The 22522-nt window shown below is 44.8% G+C and overlaps 2 protein-coding genes across 6 annotated transcripts in view; one reads left to right on the forward strand and one right to left on the reverse strand.

The window, feature by feature from the left end:
- Window positions 1–10487: 10487 nt before the first annotated feature.
- DHFR (dihydrofolate reductase) lies at window positions 10488–22514 on the reverse strand. The gene is made up of 6 exons (XM_030236811.2): window positions 22379–22514; window positions 21893–21942; window positions 20331–20436; window positions 19281–19407; window positions 12265–12380; window positions 10488–10668 (listed from the first exon to the last, which is right to left on the reverse strand). The coding sequence occupies exons 1-6, from the start codon at window positions 22462–22464 to the stop codon at window positions 10581–10583; spliced, it is 573 nt and encodes a 190-aa protein (XP_030092671.1). The 5' UTR covers window positions 22465–22514; the 3' UTR covers window positions 10488–10580.
- The window catches only part of MSH3 (mutS homolog 3), a 102006-nt gene continuing 99961 nt past the window's right edge, over window positions 20478–22522 (forward strand). For 2 of the 5 annotated variants that reach the window (XM_050987450.1, XM_050987453.1), the window contains exon 1: window positions 21080–21983. In XM_050987450.1, coding sequence (XP_050843407.1) covers window positions 21756–21983 — 228 coding nt within the window. In that variant the 5' untranslated portion in view covers window positions 21080–21755. Of the gene's footprint in view, window positions 21984–22522 lie in introns of all 5 variants that reach the window. The other 3 variants (XM_050987452.1, XM_050987451.1, XM_050987455.1) reach the window with 2 other exon arrangements.

Below are 22522 nucleotides of genomic sequence, written 5' to 3' on the forward strand. Positions count from 1 at the left end.
CCGGCCCCGTCCCCTGTCACGCCCCCAGCCCGCAGCACCTCCGCGGATTGCCCTGGCGCGGGTGGCTGCTCCGAACAGAGGCAGCACCGAGCGCTCCCTGGCCGTGCTTTGTGATCTCCTGCCGGTGCAGCCGACGGAGGAACAACGCACCGAACACCCTCCTCTCCACCACACTGCTTCCAGCCACCCAGGGAGGATTTAACAGGGCTGAGAGGAAGCTGAGCCCAAGGAGAAGCTTCTCTCAGGTGTGACCAAGTTTGACTTAGCAGTAATTCCTGGTTAGTTTCCCAGGCTAGAATCCTATGAAATTTCAAAGCAGAAAGACACTTCTTGGTTTCCATGCAAGCTTAGGACGCCTCCACAGCAACACAGTCTGGCTGAGGCTGGAGCGGATCTCTGGAGGTCATCCAGTCCAAGCCTCCTGATCACCCAGGAACACCCCGCCACCATTTGTGTAATGCCTCCAAGGACAGAGGCTCCACAGCCTTTCTGGGCAGCCTGTGCCGGTGCTCGACAACCCTCACAGGTTTCCTGCGGTTCAGAGCCTTAACTCTGTGCCCCTTGGGTCTTTCCCTGTCTCGCAGCACTGCTGGAAGGATGCAGCTCTGTGTGTGTGCATTCTCCTCTGGTGTGCAGCAGTGAGACCCCTTCTGGGCATTGTTTCTTCCAGGCTATCCAGGAGCAGCTGCCTGAGCCTCTTTGCTTCTGACGGAGAAGAGCCTGTGGGCATCTTCTGGGACACAGAACAAGGATGTTCTCTACAGAAATCCAGGCGGTCCCTGCCCACGCCTTCCTTGGCTCATGGCAGGAGGTCTGCAGGTCGCCCAAGCGCGGCTGCCCTGGAGCAGCCAGCCTGACCCTTGCCGTCCCTGCGCTGTTCTGTGCTCTCTGCAGCTGCTGTGTGCCTCTGGTGGTGCTCACGGTGTGTTCTCTCATGCATCCAAGAGCCACAGGCCCTCCTGATGGTCCCCAGAGGCTCCAGGGGGGTTTTCTTGGAGTGCACCTGGCAGGGCGTCCTCGCTGCTCCCAGGGGGCTGTGTGAGACCCTGCAGGCAGCCCTGACGGCCGCCTCGCCGAGCCTGTACGAGCGCCCAGCCGCCCGGCGAGTGCAGCCGGGCACGAGAGCCTGAGCTGGCAGCCAAACGAGCCGCCACGGCCGGACAGCGAGCAGCTAGCCACAGCACAGCACCCAGCTGCACAGCACTGAGCTGGCATTGCAGACAGAGAAGGTTCCAGGAGCAGTGTGTGAAGGGGATTTGTGCCTTGCTATTTTTTAAAAGTGCACGTCAGGATCAATGAGAAGCCACCATGACTAAGAGCTGGATAAATGGTATGAATAAGCCACTAAGGCAAACAACATTCCAAGGGCAGGTTCCTCAGTTACTCTTTAACCTTTTTCAAAAACTAAGTTGGGAGAATGTCCACAGATGTTTTGGGGCTTTTTCTGCCCATGATAAGATTCTAATTATTGTTGTTTTCTTTTCTCCCCTACCTCATCCACATTCTTAATACTCAGTCTTTGCCATGCAGCCTCAGAAAAGCTTGTGTACTGAGCTCCACTCTTGAGGAGTTTACTGCTCTTCACAGTCCTGTTGTAGGGTTAATTCTGTGAGATGGAGAGGCACTGTACACTTGTGTATATACCAGCACTCCTGCTGCTGAAACAGTACCACTTCTGTAGTTCTTGCAGCTCTAAATGTCCCCTTTCTTATTCCTCTTTCCATCCTTGCCCGCATTGTGCTGTTGAGCTTGATAGCCAACATGAATCATTGACCAAAAAAACCCCAAAAAAAAACCTGCGTATCAAACCAGCTCTTGGAAGAACACTTTTATGAAGATAATTAGATTTTTTTCTTATAAACATCACCATGGATACTCTTGGTTGGATAGAAAAACAACTACTGGTATCAAGAAGTTCCTGCTAAAAGTGAAGGAGAGTGGAAAGCCAGAACAGGCAACTCATCTCAGAAGCACAAATTTTATTATAAAACACAGGAGATGTTTGCATATGCACATGGCATATTTGTTTATCACACTTCTTGATAGCCCTCTCCTGTATTTCACTGACAGCTGGGCTGCCTGGATATGTACAGGAGAAAGTTCCATGGTTGCAGAATTCTAATAATAATTTTAATTAACTAAAACTGTTTGTCACAAATGGATGTTTTAGGTTGCTCAAAGAATCACTGGAAAAGGTATTGCCAAATCAGGTTTAACATAACAGTGAAAGTGCAACAAAGTGACATGCTTCACTCTACTACTCACAGTTCAAGCACAGAGCTCAAAATCTAGATTCAATCAATCTAAAATTAAAACCAAACTAAAGTGATATATGTGGAGGCTGAGGACAGGAGAAAGAGTAAGAACGGGAAAGGGTAAGGATGCAAAGGAATAAGGGAGACCCTGCCACTGAGTTACAGGGTTAAGAGTGGACCTCCAAGCAAAACATAGCCTCAGACTTGACGAAAGCTTTAGGCCTAAAGATTTTAACAGCACTTTAACATAGTGGCACTGAATTAATAGCCTAATTCAAAGAATTGAACAAAGGACTCTCTAGAATTTACTAGAAGCATAACAGTAACTCACAGGCCCGACTTCTGGATCTATTTGATTTAGGAATCAGAGAGCAACATTCCTACTCCTTTTACTGTAGCACATTCACAGTCGCACACCCATGGAGCCAGAGCCTGCTCAGGTGTGCACACTCCCTGTACAGGCTCATCCCTGTGGGAAATGCCTGCCAGCTCAGGGAAGGACTCACTTAGGACCAATGTTCGTAGGGTCACAGTGTTAGTCATAGCAACGTTCCATCCGGATTGCAATTCTGCTTGGCAACTTCCTCCGAATGTTCAACAAGGAAAATGTTCATCCACTTGGACTTGCCATCAGCCAGCACCAGATCCTGGGGGCAGACAGTCTCTGGTGGCTCAGGAGGAGCTCAGCCCTCGAGGTGAGGTGCTGCTCCTCAAGGCCACGACCTAATGAGCATTCCTGAGATCACAGCACGGCCCCAGGTGGGTGATTCTCGATAAACTGTGTGCAAATATGGGCAGTCAGGCAGGAAAATGACATTTTAGTTTTCTGGACACCAGTTGTCAGTGAGTTGCAGGAAGCCCAGCACCGGACTGCAGCCTGGAGCCCAGGAGCCGGGCTTTGGGAAGGCAGTCTCAGAGCTGAAAGCCTGGCTTGGCACCTGGCACTCCAGGCACACATGTGGGGCCCAAGTGTCATCAGCCACAGTCGGGCCTTTCCTGTGTCCTTGGGGATCCTGGCAATCAGCTAGGTCAACTGCTCTACTTTGTTCATAGGAAGATAAAAGAAAGGAAATGAAGGGAAATAGTTAAATTCGATCTGACATCCTCACCCCCTGCCCTAGTTTTGGATTTTGCTTCCCATGAGAAATTGTAAACACTCTGTCGTGTCTGTTTGTTACTGGCTAGCCTACACAAGCAAGAACTTATTCAAGGGAAGAGCCATGATTGCTTATGTATGTAATTACTTATGTATTATTTCACTGCCCTTGAAATTGCTGAACATGATATAATGTAACATAAGTCATTCTAGTAATTGAGTTACTTTATAATGTATTAGTGCATAGAATTATTTTCAAAATGGTGAATGCATGGAAAAATATAGAAGCCTAATTAACTTGGTTTAGTTGGGATGACTGAAAAAAACCCAAACCCTGAAACCATTTTTATGATAAACTAATTTGGTATATAATAAAAATAAATACATTAAATACTTAAATACATTCTAAACCATTGGGTACAGAGGCAGATGTTTACTGTAGTAGAACTGTTTGCTGAGAGGAACGCGCTCATGCTGTAAACAACAGTGTTCTTAAAAATATATCTAAAATGTAACAGGCACACTGCTTGCTTGTTCAAATTCTTCAAAGGGGATTATGGTAGTGATGTAGAGACATCAGTTGAGAGGTCTAAGAGAGAAGTGGAGTGCTATGTTTTGTGCTTCAAAAATAATGATCAAAACCAAACAGAAGGAATTAGGAGTCCATGAAGTGTCTCACAAAAAGCCCATGCGTGCAGTGTAAAATCTAGAGAAGAGCCTTGTTATGTTATTGGTTTGTTTCCCGGGCAATTTGGAGGCACACGTGGCACGGCACTGCCCCTGCTCCGTGGGCCCGCCAGGCTCTGGTGTGACCCTCTGCCTCCAGGCAGATCATGCCAGGGCCCAGGTATCTCCTGTTTCCATCAAGCATGCTTTGATTAGCTATTGAGGATGTGGAGTTTTCTGCTTGGATAAATAATCTCTCTGGAGTGTTTGGTGGTTTATTGCCAAGTACTTCGATTAAAAAACTGAGTGTGTGTGGGAACTGCACTTGTGACACTTGCAGGAATAATTGTGGCTGGTGACGGAAGCAGGGCTCCCTCTAACAGCTTTAGAGAATATATTGCAATAAATGTCTTGTTCCACGGGCACCAGCCTTTGCAATGCTGCACAATTCAAGTGCTACCTTCCCGGCTGCTATAAATCAGCAGGCTCGGGGGATAACTATCTTTTGCCAGCTCCCACAGTCTGTGAACATCCTTAAAGCAGAATCTTTCTCATACATATGTTTATAAATTGTTTAGATTGCAGCAGAACGTTGGCTGTACTTTTATGTCTGGAGCAGTTTCTAAAAGAATCGGAATTACATACTGCAAAAAAAAATATAGTGAACTGTGCAGAAAGAAGGTGAAACTGGTCTGCAACAAAAGGAGAAGAATTTACATGATTCCATTGGAAAGATAACCATAATTTCATGAGAGCCACTGAGAGTCAACTCTAAAGAAATCAATTTTGACTGGCTGAAATAGCAATATGCACAAAACTACTCAGTGAGTAAAGAACTCCAGTCAATTGGGTTGCCTTCTACCATGATAAACAACTGAACAGGCATGGGAAAAAAAGGATTTAAAATTAATTAGAAAACAGTAAATCTTTCTAAACTTAGATATGTTACATTAATGAGGTTTTTCACCAAGGACTGCTGATGGGACCAGATCTAAATTTTAATCCTTTTGAGCAAAACCTAACAAGAGGAGGTATAGTGATTAAAAGTGCTCTTGTGAAAATGAAGCTCTTTTTCCAGCTGTTTTCACAAGAAATCATTTCCAGGAGCTTGTTTTGGACATATTCAATGAGCTACTGATACAGAACTAAAAAGACTAAACACTTCTAAAGTGCTCCTTAGTACAACTGAACAAGCTTTAGTGCAATTCAGTGCCCAATCCATTTTTTAAGGTATTGAGGTGAAGCAGGCATCTCCAGTGAAGGGCTGGTAATCCATCCACTGGGACAGCTGTCCGAAACCAATGTGAGTGTTCCCAGCAGGGTTTTGTGTGGAAAACTGCATTTGGTGGAAGCATGAACATCAAAATGTTCTGTTTTCATGCACGTGCCCATCTCAATTACATCAATTCCATAATTTATAAATTATTTTATGGCTTTGAATAATGGCTTACTTACTGAAGAAGACTCCGCTTGGTGTTAAGAACTTATTAAACTGAACTGCTCAAGGAAGGAAAAGAGATTGATTTAGGGCTCCATAGGTAATGGTGTATCATTCATTTATTGCCCTCTCAGGTTCTGTTTATTCTCAGTTTGCATTTACTTTTCCCTTTTTTTTTTTTTTCACATCAGACATCACTTAACAAAATATTTATTTTCATGCCTACAGCTTTGTTTACTTAGGCAAATATATGGCCCAATTTAAAGAAAAACACCACCACTTAATCAGTAATAAGCACATACTTAAAAAACATCCATTTGAAATACTTAGTTCTCTTGATCAGCCCAATTCTCTGAATTTCTGTAAATTTTCAATCCAATGGGACAACTGAAGAGATAAGGAACAGAATGGCGAGGACCACAGCTCAAGAACTAAAGATGACATACACATTCTGTAGCTAAACCATCAAATAATAAAAAGAGCAAAACAAGATGAGAAAAGATAATCTACTTTAACCCACACATTTTAATTGGAGATGAACAGACAACTTTTGCAATGTAAGCCATTATCCAAGTCACTCGAAAAAAAGTCCTGAAAATGTAATCAGAATAGACCTCTGCTTAAGAGCTCATCTATTCTTTTTCCAACCATGTCAATTAATCTAACAAAAGGCTTCTTGTATGAATTTTGCTTTGATGTTACGTCTCCGAAAGGAGACACACCGATTGCAGAGGGTAGAATAACCCAGGATCACCCCAGAGCCAACTGAAAGCAAATAAAGGCAGGGAAAAGAGCAGGTTTGCCCGCATGCAGTCCCAGAACCGAGGGAAGCAGAAGAGCACTGGGCTGGGCACAGCGACAGACCCTGGGCACGGGAGACCCTGGGATGGGACTCTCGCTCTTGGGTGTAGATTAGGCACCTCCGGACAGCAGCTCCAGCGGAGGATTTCTGTGGAGCTGACAAAGGCAGTCACACAAACGCCCAAATCCCGAAAATCCCTCTCTAAGGACATTCTTTGTCACAGCAACATCAAGGTGCTAAACCCGCAGCACTCTAAAGTGTTTTCTTGGTAATTACAGCTACAGGGCAAACTAACACGATAAACCACGTATCCTTCTAAGAAACATCAATTTCCTCTTCTCAGCTCTCTTTCTCCTCTTCCACTCTTCTGCTTCAGGACCTGGCTCTTCAGATTTTTCAGCCAGCCTTACCCTAACCTGGTTGGCTTTATTCCTATAGCCCTTCAGGGCAAGCAGAGACAGCTAATGCACACCTGAATAACAAGGGAGGCATCTCCTAGTTCTGTACTTCACCAGGCTTTGTCACCTCATCTGTCACCTCTGCTCACCTAATTTTCTATCCTGATTAAGGAACAATGCTTCCCTCCAAGTCAGCTGCTGCCTCTGCCTGCTCCCACCTTCTTCTGCTAGCATAACTTTTTAACCACTCAGGCTAAGTCTGGGTTTAGGTTTAAGTCCTCAGCAAATTAGCTGTCATCTGATGAAGTCAACACAATTGTTGGTTCCCCATTAAGATGTCATGTCAAGTGCTACCAGTGCTCTCAGATAACCTGAATAAGATAATCATTGCCATTCTCCCCTTCCTGTTTTTCCCCTGCTCTTCTGTATAAATACTAATAGTATTTTATTTGCTAAATTAGCTAACTTATTTTTCAGAGTGTACCTTTCTTTTCCACGGATTGCTGTCCACGATAGAGATTTGTTGTTGGAATGTTCCCAGCTCTGACCTTGAATACACCGTGGCTCTAACACTACTGAAAACATCAGCTTTCTACAGCCAAATGGAAATCGCTGTCCACTGTCAGATAAGAGATAATGAGTAATAGACAAGCAATAAAAACATTTATGTTTGTTTTTCACTTTTTATGGAAACCCTCTGGTTTTAGCTATCTTGTTAAATCTAGTATTATCTTTGAAAATTAAGATTTTAATATGTTTGGAACAGTTTGTTCCTGGTAAAGCATGAATGAGGAGGATTAAATTATACCTGTATAGACTTTTCTTGGTGATTGGTAATTACACTGTCACTCATGATGCTGTTCATTGCACTTAGCTGCATGGAACTGGGTAAAAACATGACATTTCCCCCCTGTACTGGACATAATGAGAATCTATGGCTTTTCAAGGAATTATTCATCAATGAGGTACAGGAGTAAACAAAACATGGGGAAGATGCATTTGGAACACAGGTTTCTTTCTCTTCAAGCCACAGTAGCAGAGACTTATTTTTACCCTGGGCAAGTAACAGGGGCCAGGTAACCACCCTCACAATACACTGAGAGCACACAGGCTCACACCCTTCTGCCCACCCATCCTGAGACAGTCTTTAACCTTGGTGTGGGTAAAGAGCAGTGCCTGGGCTGTCTGTCCATGGGGTGAACATGAATTTGCTTTGACTGCTTCACTGCAGTCAAATGCATTCTCCTAATTCTTGACAGGAGGGCTCTGTGTATTGAAAAGCTGTGGTACAAAAGGTCCTGTCCCAATGCAGTGCTTCTACTGAAAACCACACCAAACAAAAATGGATCTTTGTGCAGAGAGCCACACTGAAGGAACAGCATTATGTTCTGAAAAGTTTCAAGCAGGAGACAGAAGTTCGCATTTCCAAGAAACGTCAATTACCTTAATTTGTTGTTGTATCTGACAAAGGACATAGTTAAATCTGGAGAGGACTGAGTGAGTCCACAAAGAATCAAGAGTAACCACTTATGTTCTCAGCAGGCTTGTTTTTGCACCCAAGGTAAAAGTTCTTTGAAACTGAAATGACGCTACAAAACATCCTGACCTCAGTGAACCCTATCTCTGCACTTAGGCACAAAGTTTCTAATGTATGTTGGCCTCAGCCAACATTGCATGAAGTCTTTTCTCCCACTTTTAATAAATGTCAGCTGTCCTAAACACAGTACTTTGCAAACTGCCAGAGCTTTCAACACTGACCTATAACAGGTATGTTTTAAACACTTTTGGGAGGTTATTCTCTTGCCAGGGTCACTGTGACTCGTATTTAAAAAGAAACCAAATGACATCTCCCTGGTAGCAGTCTCTTTCCTCCCCTTCAACAATGTGCTGTCAGTTTAAAACTCTGGATACTTCCTGCAGCATTATGTAAGCATAAACTTGTTTTTATCGATTGATGTAACATCGGCACACACGGAACAAGAAGATCAATACAGGGAAGTGCTTACAGTTTCAAAGGAAACAGAGAAAACTGAGACAACTCAGAGCAGGTGCTGCAACAAATGTGTTTTTTATCAGGTAGGTGTTGTAGTATACTGCCATGGGAAATTCAAGCGGTGCTTGTTCTGATAGCTGATATTCTAAGGGGACATCAGTGCAAATTATTCCAGTTTATTAAATATTTTTTAGTATCTTTGTATTGACCTATATCTAGTATTTAAAGATGAAACAGAACTACTCCACTATTGCTTATAATCTGTATTTGTCACATAGATTATTCAAAATCACACTGATAAACAAACTGCATCTTTACTGATAATGCTTGACAGGAACATAGAAACACAGACTTTTATGAAATCAATGTATATTTTCTTCCACTTTGAAGGGGCTGCAGTCAAACTGACAGTGCCTTTTCATGAGAGCAGCAAAGCTTTCACACAGCTGTGTGAAACATAGGGAAATATTAAAAACCCTGAACCTAGGGATATATTCTTCTTTAACAGATTTTGCTGGGTTTGTGTGGCCGGGTGTGGGGAGCAGGGAGGCTGCAGGGGTGGCTTCTGTGAGAAGCTGCTGGAAGCTTCTTCCCCCGTGTCCTGTGGGGCCAATGCCACTGGCTCCAGGGCAGAGCCACTGCTGGCCAAGGCTGAGCCCACCAGTGGCACTGGCACCTTTGGGACAGCAGAGGTAAGAAGGTGTGGAAACACCCGTGGGGAACAACAGCTGGGGCAAGAGGTGCTGGGAGGGGAGAGGAGAAGGGCCCTGCAGGGCAGGTCAGGCAGGAGCAGCTCAGGCTCCCCTCAGCCCACCGGGAGCCCTGAGGAGCCCACAGTGCAGCAGCAGATGCAGGAAGGAGGCTGTGATCCCGTGGGCAGCCCTGCTGCCGAGGCTCCTGGCAGCACCGGCGGCCCCACAGGGAGAGGAGCCCACCTGGAGCAGGCTGTGCAGCAGGACTGGTGATCCTGTGGGATGTACCCTGGAGTGCCAGTATAAGGATAAAATGTTTCTAAAATCATGGAATATTCAGGGGAATTAGAAAGAAAGGATAGGCCCTGGGAAAACGCTAGGCTGCACCTGTATAATCATTTAATGACTATGATGATATGATTGTTAGATGTGATGACTGTTTGTTAATTGGATATAATTATAGTTTAATCGTAACAAAAATCATGAGAAACGATGTTTGGGGGGTTTGATGGAAGTTACAAAATCCATGCTTGGATGAAATCAATGTATACACTAGAATAATATAAGTTTAATAATTAATATGTAATTATATAGAGATAAGGGTATAAAAATGTGTTTGGTCCGAACCCATGTCAGAGTTAGCTTTGGGTGTGTAGCCCTGACACCCAAAGAGCTCTTAATAAAAGCACCTGCACACAATCATTCCATGATTATGTGTCCCTGACCACTAACAACAGGTCCTGGAGCAGTGCACCCTTCAGCTGCTGCATGACACTTCCTGATCCCCCTTCCCCTGCTGGGCTTGCTTACCTTTACCCCTAGATCAATACATTTTAAAGGCTGTTATAAATGTATACAACACCCCAGTCAAACTTGGGAGGATTGCTGCTTTCTCAGTGCTGCATGTTTTGAACAAGGAGAGAGATACTAAACCCCTTTGTTTCAGTAGAAAAGCTCTGACACAGTCTAATGCCTTTCCTTATCTGTGGAATTGTCAGGGATGCTGCCATGGATTGTAAGATCAGTGCAAAGTCTCCTGCAACCTTTGTTGTGGAATTGCTCAGACCCCCTTCTGCAGGGTGTACCTTCAAAGTGTGGGGTATGGTTTTTGGAACCATTCACTACAGAGGTGTTCTACCATCAGGCATGATTTTCTTCAAAATTTTAATGTATCTTTACACTCAGTAAAACTTCATGGTTTAAAATACCTGCCCTTACACAGAAGTACAAAATGTCTCCCTTATTGTGCCATAACAGTTTTTTCATACACTTCAAATTTGTACTGGATCCCATTCTCTTCTTGGATATCAGCAGGGACACCAGGGTACCTAGGGAGAGAGGTGAAGAAAAAGCAAAAGCCAACAGGCAGGTAAGAATATCATTATGATTCACCTTTATGATTTATCCAATCAATTAGAAAAGCAAATTATTTGGAAAAAAATAAAAGAAAACATTGCCTTTTAGAAGAGGTACGCCATTTTTAGGACTCATATTAACTACTATCCATGATTTATGTGCACATCTTTTAGACCAAGAAAGCATACTCTGACATAAAACAACACCCCTATTTTTGGCTTAAAGAAATACCCAACATTTTTTTATTAAAGCTTCCAATATGGTATTCAAAATGTCAGCCAAGAGATTATGGAACACTTTGTTTTCTTCCTTGCCTTGCTTCTCCTAAGTTGGTTTAGAGGAAATGCTAAGGACAAGGCTTTTTATAAGTCTGCAAGAGATTACTAAACAGGTGACTGCTACCATAGAAAGAGTTCCTCTATATTCCAGGTTTTCTAAACCACTTCTTATTAATAGATGCTTTCAAAAATCTTTTCATCTCCCCGCAAAAGAAGAAGGATTTTGTATGAGTAATACTGACTTTGAGGGAGAGATACATTTTAAATTTATTTGCTAAGGTTTAGCATCATCAGGTTTCCACTTCAGTGAGGAAATTACCTGTTATTTTACAAAATCATGTTCTAACACCAATGTTCATTTCAGTACATTGGCCAAAAACAACATATAGCTAGGAGCAGCCAAGAGGGAGCGTTGGGTCAGATCTCAGGACACTCAAATGAGCACAGAGTAGTTCACAATATATTGGAGTTGGAGAAGATGACTCATCCTCCCCACCCACCTTGTCTGTCCTGCATCCCTCTTCCCTGCCTATCCTCCCCCAGAGCCGTGCTCATCCATTCCTGTGCCCCCCGAGGAGAGTCTCACTCCTCATACTTTCTTCCACTGCGGCTCTGTAACCAGCTGAGAGCCAAAACAGGAGCAGCAGGAGGAAAACAGGTCTGGTCCTCCCTGGTTTTGAGGCAGGTGTATGAATTTTTGCTGCTCCTCAGTGCCTGTTGGACGTAATCTTGTTGGAGAGGGCATAAAAGCACAACTGGAATATGGCAAGGATAATATAGAAGAAACCACAGTGAATGGCAGAAACTGTAAGTTTTTGTACACCTTTTCCTACTGCATTTATTAGGAAGAAGTAATTTTCTCAAGAGGGAAGAAATAACCTTAGAAATACATAAAACTCAAGCCTCTACACCCAAGTCCATTTAATTTGTCTTTGGCAATTTATAAAAGACATTCAGAGGCCAAATACTATTTACTAACAACATAGTGAGAGTTACAAAGCTTACTAAATATATGAGTAATTCTAAACCAGGAAACAATACGAAAAAGCTACTTTTGCAGCAAACTGACACAGACAATTCTTTACTGTGAACATCATAGGAAAGGTGAAGAACACAGCAAGTTCCAAGAAAATCTGTGTAGAGTGTGGTGCCATTCCAGGTTGTAAGTGAAGTATGATTCTGGGGAAAAAATTCACCTCAAACTCAAACCAACATGGCCTTAATATGACCCTTAAAACATTCAAATTAGATTACTCTGAAGATAAGCCTGATACTCATTTTGGTACTTACTCTGTTAGAAGCTTGTAGTCTTTATGGTCAATTTCTGGAAAAAATGTGTCACTTTCAAATTCTTCCAAGATTCTTGTCACAAACAATCGATGATGAATTGGCTTCTCCATTGCTGCCTTTAGAAACAACACAAACTCAGTCCCAATTTTATGTATCACAGGCTTTTAGCAAAGCCGTGAAAATTACACTCTGAATCTCCTCTTTTAGACTCTGCTGAAGAGCACTTTCTAAAGGGATAATTTCACCCTGTGTCAGTTCCACCTGGTAAGTGGCAGCAATACCTATTCTCAGAGCCTGGGGAATCTGACAGAAGTTAAGAACAAAATTTGAATAGCTCTGTGAGAAGAAAGGAACAGTAGGCCCAGTAGCAACAAGCAATTTCTGAATCACACTCTTTGGGAGACAGGAAGGTTTAAGTGGTGAGAGATGCCCACACCTCAAGGTACTTTGTTCTGATGCTTAATATCACTGCTAGGGATTTGTGCCATATTTTTTTTGAATTCCAGATCAATCTACCCCTTGGTTTAACTTCAACGTTGGATCTCTGGATTGTGGCAAAATGATAACAAGTGCTGAAAGCTTTTACATTTCCAAGGTCCTTGCATGAAAATGTTCTAAGATAATGTTTGTTAGGTGAGGTTTTCACCTACAAATTTAGGAGTTAGGAATATACATTTTGTTTTGAGATCGAAAAATGGCAACTCTTCCAGACCTTGTGGGCATTAAAAAAACCCATGAAAAGCTACACTAAGGGCTGGTGTTTTTTTGAAACATTTTTGAAAAGCTTGTGGCTGTTTCGCTTAAACTGACAACGAGCAGTGCTTTTTGTGGAAGGTGACTCACCATGCAGCAGGCTATTAGGAACTACTTCAACAAGCACAGGAACCAAGTAATAACAAATGGAATCCAATAAAATTAATTAACCACTGCTGAGAGGCTAATTTGTAGAAAAGCTGCTCTACTAGAGAACAGTTAGAAATGAAAGACCTAAGTCACAGCACACAAGCACTGAACAGCACTGAACTGGTGTCCATCCAGTTTGTACACAAACACTAGTATTCTTTGTTTAGGGACAGGGAGGTAAGAAGAGTCACACTTGCAAAATGACAGAATAATAATCTGCTGCACAAATAAAAACATGTGTTCTGTAAACAGAGACACTTATGGTTTGTAGTAGAAGAACAAATCAACTTCCTATCCAACCCTGTGGGGAATTCAGATTTATCAAGAACTCTCTACCACCACCAGGGAGGTACCGACCAGAGGCAGTGCAAAAAAAGTTAAATTTAATCCCAGGGAGACCAGATGGTGACCTCTGTTCTAGGGAGATGGTTTCATTAGCTGAGTGAACCAGCCAGCTGTGTCACTGTCCCCACATTCATAGAAGAAGTGCAGACGCTTCCTCAGTTTGCCAGACTGGCTCTGGAGGCTGTGTGTGTAGGTGGCCCATGACCAGTAAGCAGCAACAGAAAAGAGCCTGGCGAAGAGCAACAGGCTCAGGCTGATTTCAGGCCACATATTGCTCCTCAGCAGCTGGCAGTGCCCAGTGCCTGGCAGCGAGCACGCAAGGGCCAAGGACAAACACACTGTTTCACTTGCTCTGCTCTGTTCAGGGCAACTTTCCCCTGCTTTGGGATTCCAGCACACACTGAAATCAGCCACTGGCTGCCATCCTGACCTGGCCACAGCCCTGCCTGGTCACCCCCAGGCTCTGCCTGACCTGGTTATGATCACGGGGACAGACCCTGCCCCATGGACCTGTCCCACCACCCTGAGCCCTGCCACTCCAATTACTGCCCATGGGGACAGTTCCTGTTCCCTTGGGAACACTCAGTCCCCCCTGTTCTCCCGAGGAAACTTCAGAAAACTTCTGCAAAGTAAATTCTGTATCAAACACGAAAATTTCCACAGGTGGAGCCTCCAAAGGAGCCTGTTCAGGGAGGCCGGGACTCTGCCTCAGTGAAATACTGCAGAAGACATGGCAGGGTAGCAAAGGAATTTTGTCATAGTGCTGTCCTTTCCACAAGGAATAAAGTAGGTCCTCACTGATATTCAATCAGTCTTGCCCTGTCCAGCCCACTCCATCGGTTTCACCATTTTTTTGGGACCCAAGAGAAATTAGAGGAGGCACAGAGCTGAGCTGGTGGAAGGCTGATATACTCACTCACCATCATAAAACCATACCATACACATAAGGAAGTTGACAGCTGGGTCTGTTGTTTTTTGTGGATTTGTATGAGATGTGTGTGCTTTTGTTGTTGTTGGTTTTGTTTGGCTTTTTTAACATCCTATTTAGTATTTAAGGATGTGATGGACTTACAGGTCCTGCTCCTAGTAAAACCTCAATGTTGTTTTTGACCGTTCTAAATCACACAGTTTAAATGTAGTTAAAAGAGACTGATACAATTAATACTGAGTAATTTATACAATTTATACTGAGTGGACTTAGAGTAAGCTGGTCTAGTGAAAGGTGTCCTCAGAGTAAGCTGATCTAGTGAAAGGTGTCCTCAGAGTAAGCTGGTCTAGTGAAAGGTGTCCCAGTCCAGACAAAAGGTTTGGAATGACATGAGCCTTTAAGCCCTTTGCAGTCTTAACCCTTCTGTGGGCCTCTGATACCCCAGGATGTCCAGAGAGCACTATTTTTCAGAGTCAAGGCCAAGACCTGAACCTCTCAAGAGACAATACCTCCACTCAGCACTGTGTCTTAACTCAGCAGTGTTTTAACTTAGAACAGAAACCTGGTCTTGAAATCACAGGACAGTAGAATCTCCAAGGTTGGAAGAGACTTTCCAAGACCACTGAGCCCAACTGTTAATGATTCTTCCAACTCTCCCCACTCACCATGCTTGAGGTGTACGTGGGAGCAGCTTTGATATCCATGAATGAAATTTCTTGGGGATGAAACAGAGCCAGAAGCTGTGCTCCAGTACAGCTGATGAGCTCTAACAGCAGTGAGGGACTCCAGGGCCAGCACTAAAGAGTGAGCCAGCACCACAAGCCCCCAGCACACAAGAAGCACTCACAAGCCAGCAGACAGCCCTCCAAACATGAAGTGCTCACACAAAATCACAGAGTGCCTGCCATGATGTGTAACAGCTTCACAACTGCAGTTACCCGCTGCTGGGCTCCTCCTTCCTCATCCAGGCAAAACCCAGCAATTCTAGCTCCTCCTGGAGCTCAGGAGATCCAGAACAGTGCATAGGGAATCCAGATGGCATTGCACTAATATCCAAGCAAATTCACCTCGTATGTCTGTGCTGTCAGAAGGCCAAAAGCTTCCCTGGGGGCATTGCTACTGTCCTGTGGCTACATTAGGAGATAATAAACCTGATGAGGGATCAGTGTCCAGTCAAATTCAGGAAGATGACACCCACATGAGTTTTTCTGAACCCTCACTGAACTGATGGAGCTGTTTTCAATCTTTCCTGCTCTCACTTGCCAATACCAATACTCCACCCAGCCTCTCCCTGTCCCCACTGATCCCCATTTCCCTCTTGCAGAGGTCAGGTAGGTTTTCCTAGAGTGAGTGAGCACAGCATCAGAGTGACCTACACGAGGACTTGGATGGCCACCACAGCTCACAGAGGGCCTGAAGCAGCTGATGCCAATCCTCCCACGCCCTGGAGAGAACTGTGTCCTTGAGAACCAAGGGGCAGTGGGAGAGATGGCCAGAACCAACAGAGGGATGCTCTGTGTCCTTGTAAGTGTTCACAGCTTTGGTCTGAGGAGGAAAAGGGTGGGAACAGCAGCAAACCCCTGCCTCCATGCCACTCTTGGGAGGCAGCATCTTGTCCCAAAACGTCATCCTGGAGCACCTGCTGTAGTACCTTGGCTTGCCTCAGTTGCTAAAGGCTGGACAGGGCACGGCAGCCACCTGTACCTGAGACTGACTGGACACCCCTGTCCCAAAGGTGCACTCAGACAGCAGGGCAGCTGCTGCCCCTTGGCCCAGCTCCCTGGATGAGGACAGGTCGGGCCGGTGCTCCAGCAGGGTGTCTGGGCCAAGCAGAAGGCACAGCATGGCAGGTGTCCAGACATCCTGAACAGCCCAGGGCACTCACCAGGGGTGTGGGAAACAAAAACCAGCCAAGGCCTGGAAGGTCATGGCACACTCCCTGCTCACACCATCTACAGAAACAGGCTTGCAGGATTGTTCCCAGAGCTTGGTGACAACAGCCCTGATGACGGTGGAGCTCCCCAAGGCAAACTGATTAACTGATGATACGGTGCTAAGGCTCCACAGGACAATAAGCCCCTGTCTGAAATAATGCCCTGGAGGCATTGTCTGGCAATGGCAAAGCTGCTGCTGCAGCTTCTGACAGGCACCCTCACATCCTGTGCATTCTGCATGTGCTTCCTATTCCTTGGAATCCCACTCCAATGGAATGTAACCAGACTGAGCTCACTGTGCCCAGAGCCACAGAACAACCTGGGCACAGCAGCTGCAGTGCCGTCCCAAGAATCCTCACATCTTCCCACTCCTCCTCTGACACCCACAGCAGCCCTGACAGGCTGTCAGAGCACATGGCTGCCCGTGGTTCCACTCTGTAGTGATCCCGATGGAAAACCACTGTGCCCCAAGGAGTTAGCAACCCACAGAACAATTACCCTGCACACACCATGCTCCTTGCACACAGCATGACAGGGTCACACAGAAAACCATAACAGAGAGCCTGGAGGCAGATCCCACTGGGAGCCTGCAAATCTGCTACCTGCAAGTGCTTCCCCTGGTCTAAAAGGGCAGCAAGGAACTCTCATGTGAACATTCTTTCTGTTTGATGGTAGAAAGCATAAACAGACTTGGTTTCCTGTAAGAGAGTCCTGTAACAGCCTGAATAATCAAAATGGGGTAGGTCTTTCTATAGACAAGCACGGACTTATATTAATGAACAAAATCAGGTCTCAACCTTTGAGCCACACAAACTAGTGAAATCTAAATAGTGCTTTAAAACCAAATACCTACAACTACTGAATAAAATCAGTTACTTCAATTACCAATTGCTATTTTATTTCCCACACATTTCTACACAGTATAATGGAAATACTCCTGTAAAATCCTTTCTGCATCTTTAATACAGGCACTAAAAATATTACTTGTAGTTTTGGCAGACGTGTATGGTCCCCATAAAACCCTTTCAGTTAACATCACAAAGGTAGTTTGAATGCAGGAATCTGTATGAAATGGTCAGATTTATCCCTAATATAATTACACCTTTCTTTGAAATGTCTTGAGCAGATGATCGAAAGGGCGGAAACAGCCGAAATTTTAGAACCAGAAAAGGGTTTGGGTTGGACAGAACCTTAAAGCTCATCTTGTTCCATGGGCAGGGACACCTTCCACCATCCCAGGTGCTCCCAGCCCCAGTGTGCAGCCTGGCCTTGGGCACTGCCAGGGATCCAGGGGCAGCCCAAGCCGCTCTGGGCACCTGTGCCAGGGCCTGCCCACCCTCACAGGGAACAATCTGTAATTCCCAAGATCCCATCCATCCCTGCCCTCTGGCAGTGGGAGCCATTCCCTGTGTGCTGTCTCTCCATGCCTTGTCCCCAGTTCCCTTCCAGCTCTCCTGGAGCCCCTTCAGACAGTGGAAGGGGCTCTGATACGTCCCTGGAGCCTTCCCTTGTCCCCGTTGAACATTCCCATCTCTCACAATGCTTGTCCATGTCCAGGGTAGCCAGGTCTCCTATTACTTTACACATTCCCTTGTACTGATCCATACAAACAGTACTTTCCAATTTATTCTCGATCTAACCTGCCAATTTATAATGTGAGTATTGGTGAGTAATGGTCTAAAAAACTGCATTACTTTCTTCCAAATATCAGAAGCCTCCAAGACAGATGCTCTTGAAGAAGCAGCAAAAGCAACAGCTCTTTACAGCTGAGCCTGTGGCAGGGAAGGGGCAAACACTGCTGCTCACAGCTGGCTCTGGCTCTGCCCTCTGTGAGGAGAAGCCCTCTCCATAAACCCTCTGCATGGCACAGGCACTGTCATGGCAGAGAGCCAAGGACACTTCTTCTGTAGGATAACATCTGATTATAGCCTGAATGCATTTGCACATGGAACACAAGGTGGACTTCACCATGAGGAACAACAGTGCTATTTCACCTCATCTGCTTACAATCTCAGCAATCTCTAACTACCTCATTGCTTTACTGTGAAAGATGCATTTCCTCAGACACAGAGGCTCATGAAAAGCACGAAGTGTAAAGGCAAGAAGTACCAGAAAAATGCATTGTCCTACCCCGTACACAGGGCACAGTATCAGCCCTGACTCCCCACCAGGGAATCAGGCTCTATGGCACTGATAATCAGTGCATTATGGCACTGTCATCACACATCTCACATCCGAGTGCCCAACAACAACTGCAGTGTATCTCCCAGCATGCCTGTAATGACTACAGGACAGCAGCACTGTTCCTTTCACTGTTAAATAGAATTTGCTTTACAATCCTTGACCCAGGGAGTGGGAGCAGTAGGAACACTGCTGGATGGGAAAGCAGAGTGAGTGCGACCTTTTGTTGTGTGGTTATCTCCTGTTATTGCTGACACCATGACCTGTCAGCTCTCTCTAAATCCTATTTTCTTCTCCATTTACATGTACAAAGTGTCATACTCTGGCTAACCATACTGGAGCACTTTTCCTTTTTTTTTCTTTTCACACCCTTTGCAGGGTCAGTCAGCAATCTCAGTAAAATAAACGCAAAAACATGGTCTCAGTAAAATAAACATAATAATACGGGCTTTTTCTGAAGAATCCAGCAATTTAGGTGCTTATGAAAAGCTCTCAAAAGCACAGCAACAGTGTGACACTGGCCCACTGGCAAGAGCAATGTTCAGCTTCTAGACAGGTATTTTGAGCTTGATAGTTGAGATCCTACTCTCTGAGACCTGTTCAGTTATAATCACTGCAGTTTGCTGGTAATGTGAGGGGAAAGCACCCCCTAAAGCAGCAGTAATAGGAACTTCATCCTCATCCCATCACAGAAAATGAGTAATTTAGGAGGAGGCTAAATGTACCTTGTACACTGAAGTGCCTCCCACGATCCAAACCATGTCTACTTTACTTTTTAACTCTGGTGAATCCAAAAGAGCTAGAGCATCATCCAGACTTTTGGAAAGATAATGCGCTCCTTTCGGGGTTTCCCTAGAAAAAGCAAAGCTCTATTACTAAATAATCAAGGACAATTCATCATGATCATCAATACACTCTAGACACAAAATGTGCTCTGCTGAATTAACAAATAACTACATGCTGCATGTCAGTTAATTATTTTGAAGTGCCTGTTATTGCTAACTTATGTTAGAAGTCTCATCTGACTGTAGGGTTGTTCAACAGATCATAGCTTAACTGTAATTTAGAAGGCATTCTAAATAAGGAATCTGGAATTTCACAACAGGCTTCTGAAGAAGTGTAACTGAGAAATTTACATATCTATAAGATAAAGACACAATCTATAAATTAAACATAGATCATTCAATACAGATAATCAAGAAATAAAATGTAGATTTTGAGTTGAATTTCAGAACATTAATAATTCCTTCTCAACAAAACCAGGTGAAAAGCCAATATTCTCACATAATCACCTGCAAATCCACCAACATCCCTCCAAAGTAATGAAGCACTACAAGTAGACATTTGTGTTTAAAAATATTTACGTGAATGTGGGTGAGGCATTCAAGAAGTGGGTTCTGAAAAAGGACAGTTCATCCACAAATCCTAATAAAAACAAACTTCAAAAAATGAACTTTGGGCCACCAGTGTATGCAGGAACTAGAGAAATACAGTTAAATACATGAGTCAGAAACACTATTGAAAATTGTCAATTGGTTTGTGAGTAGAGCGAAAAGCAGGACTCGTGATGCAAAGTAATGACAATTACCTTGTGAATGAATTTTTAAATATTAAAAATTAGGAGTAAGGTAGTCATAACACTCAGAACAGCAGAAATGCTTTCTAAACAGGTATCCAAAATGCTACACTTGGAACTGCTGTATGCTGTAACACTACAGACATTTTTAGGTGCAGGTTTTCATTTGTTTTACAGGGCCCTTATTTATCATACTTACTTGAGCTCTCTGCTGAGCACAATATTAATCCTGTCTTTTAAAGGACGGTTCTTCTCAGGGATGGAGAACCACGTTTTTTTACCCATTATCACTGCATTCTGTTTACCTGAGCAGGAGAGAACTGAGTTGAATTGTTTAGAGACACTGATGGACCTCCCCTGCCTTTCCAAGCCCCTCTGCAGCAGGCAGCAAAAGCACAAGCCCAGGCCCCAGTTCTCAAATGAGAACTGATTTATAAACCCACAACAATTTCCAGGAGAAGAACCACTCAAATTAAATCTAAAGCCAAAGTGCTACAGGTGATCAATCACACCCTAACATTCACACATAAATATAGTTTCTGACCAAACCCAAGCACTCATAACCTGATTACCTCTCATATGCAAATCTGCTAAGGAAAGGAATGTTTCTTTATGAGGAAAAGGAGTTATTAGAGAAAAAAACACAATGCCAACATGGTCACTCTTTCCATGTTGCTTCCAGGCTGAGACACAACAGACGCAAAGGTGACATCCCTGGTGTGAAGATTTATTGCAGCATAATCCATTAAGAAGTCTGGTTATGAAGCACTCTACCTGCCTAGCATCTGAGATCACAGCTTATCAAAAGATCTGCAGGTAGGACAGAGCAAAATGTTTCTTTGTAATTATATTTCAAACATCTTTTTTCTTGATCACAGCTTATTTCTGCCAGGTAAGATGCAACTTGCAGACATCTACAAAGACTTACAACTGTCAGTTGTATTCTGGCCTTTTTTAGTACATACAGGGTTGCAAAGGGCTGAATCAGGTCTTCTAAACACATGTAAAGTCTTTCACTCTGAACTTTTTCAAAATGAGATCAGGCATTCCTTCTGGATTATGGAACAGATATTCAAATCAGAAAATCGGAGTAACTCTCCTAATCAAAACAGAGCTTCAAGGCAGAAAATTGAGTAGGGCACCTAATCAAAACAAGGGAATGGCTCAAGCTGACCAGAAGTGAGTTTTGACTAACAATGAGTTCTTACAGCATTAAAAAAAAAAAAAAAAACAAAAAAAAACCCCTAAAAAACCATGGAAAAGTGACCATATTGACAAACAACTGCAGTACTTCTGGTCTATGCTTTGGACTTTCTGGTGCATAGATTTGGCTCAGCACGCAGAAAACTGGGCAGAATTACTGTCACAAGGGTCCGAGGGGTGGATCCAATGGCCAAGGCCGAGCCACAGCAAACAAGCGAGATAAGCAGATGCAGCCTGCGAATAACCAACCACCTCTGCTAACTAAGCACTTTGTGAAAACCTTCCCATTTTAACCTGGAGTTTCGGGTAAAGACTTGTTAGGTAAACTTTAGATGAAGTTTTCTGTTCTTCTGACGAAAGAAGGACTTGAAAATTGCTCCCTAAGAGGAGCAATCTGCATCTCCTCTGAAACATCTGCTTCATGTCCTTTCCTCATCTAGGCCGAGCGATTGCAAAGGGCTGGAATACTGGTGGGACTTGTGAGGGCAGGCAGGGAAGAGGGCCGAGGCAGGGAAGGGCTGAGCCCGAGCCGGGGGTGCCACACGCCCCACACGTTACCTGCCACGCGGGCCGTGCTCGTCATTCGCTGGAAGTACTTGAACTCATTCCTGCCGGGGAAGCACCAACTGCGTTACAACGTGTCTTAAGAGTAAGGTCTCTAACTTATATATATTTTTTTTTCTGCAAGTTCTTTAATTTCAACGAAAGATCCCCCCGTGATGGGTGTGTTGCCGGAGGCCGGGGATAGGCGGTCGGACAGAGCTGAGCCGGTGCCTGGCCGAGACGGGACCTTTGTCCCACAGCTGTGGTCGCATGAGCGATAATCTGCGGCCACGGCATGAGAGAGAGCCCACGCGAAAAACAACCCTACAGCCGCGCTCCCGCCACACCGCCGCTTTCCCGCCTCCCAGAGCATCCCCTCAAGCGCTACAGCTCCCAGCGCGCCCCGCGCGGCCCCGCCGCGCCCGCCCGCTGCCGCGCGGCGCGGGGCACGCTGGGGGCTGTAGTGCGGGCGGGGGGCGCAGCGGCGGCGGCCCTTGGTACCTGAGCGGCGGCCAGGGCAGCCGCCCGTCCTTGCCGATGCCCATGTTCTGGCTGACGGCCACGATGGAGTTGAGCGAGCGCACCATGGCCGGGCTGGGCCGCTCCGTGCCGCGCCGGGGCCGTGCCGGGGCGGGTCGGGGCGGG

This window comes from Serinus canaria, chromosome Z (assembly GCF_022539315.1).
Source record: "Serinus canaria isolate serCan28SL12 chromosome Z, serCan2020, whole genome shotgun sequence".
Taxonomy (NCBI): Eukaryota; Metazoa; Chordata; class Aves; order Passeriformes; family Fringillidae; genus Serinus; species Serinus canaria.

Coding starts and splice junctions, on each gene's coding strand:
- DHFR (XM_030236811.2), bottom strand. CDS start 22,464: ATGGTGCGCTCGCTCAACTCCATCGTGGCCGTCAGCCAGAACATGGGC. Junction 21,943..22,378: donor CTGCCCTGGCCGCCGCTCAG/GTACCAAGGGCC, acceptor CTTCCCCGGCAG/GAATGAGTTCAAGTACTTCC. Junction 20,437..21,892: donor GAGCACGGCCCGCGTGGCAG/GTAACGTGTGGG, acceptor TCTCCTGCTCAG/GTAAACAGAATGCAGTGATA.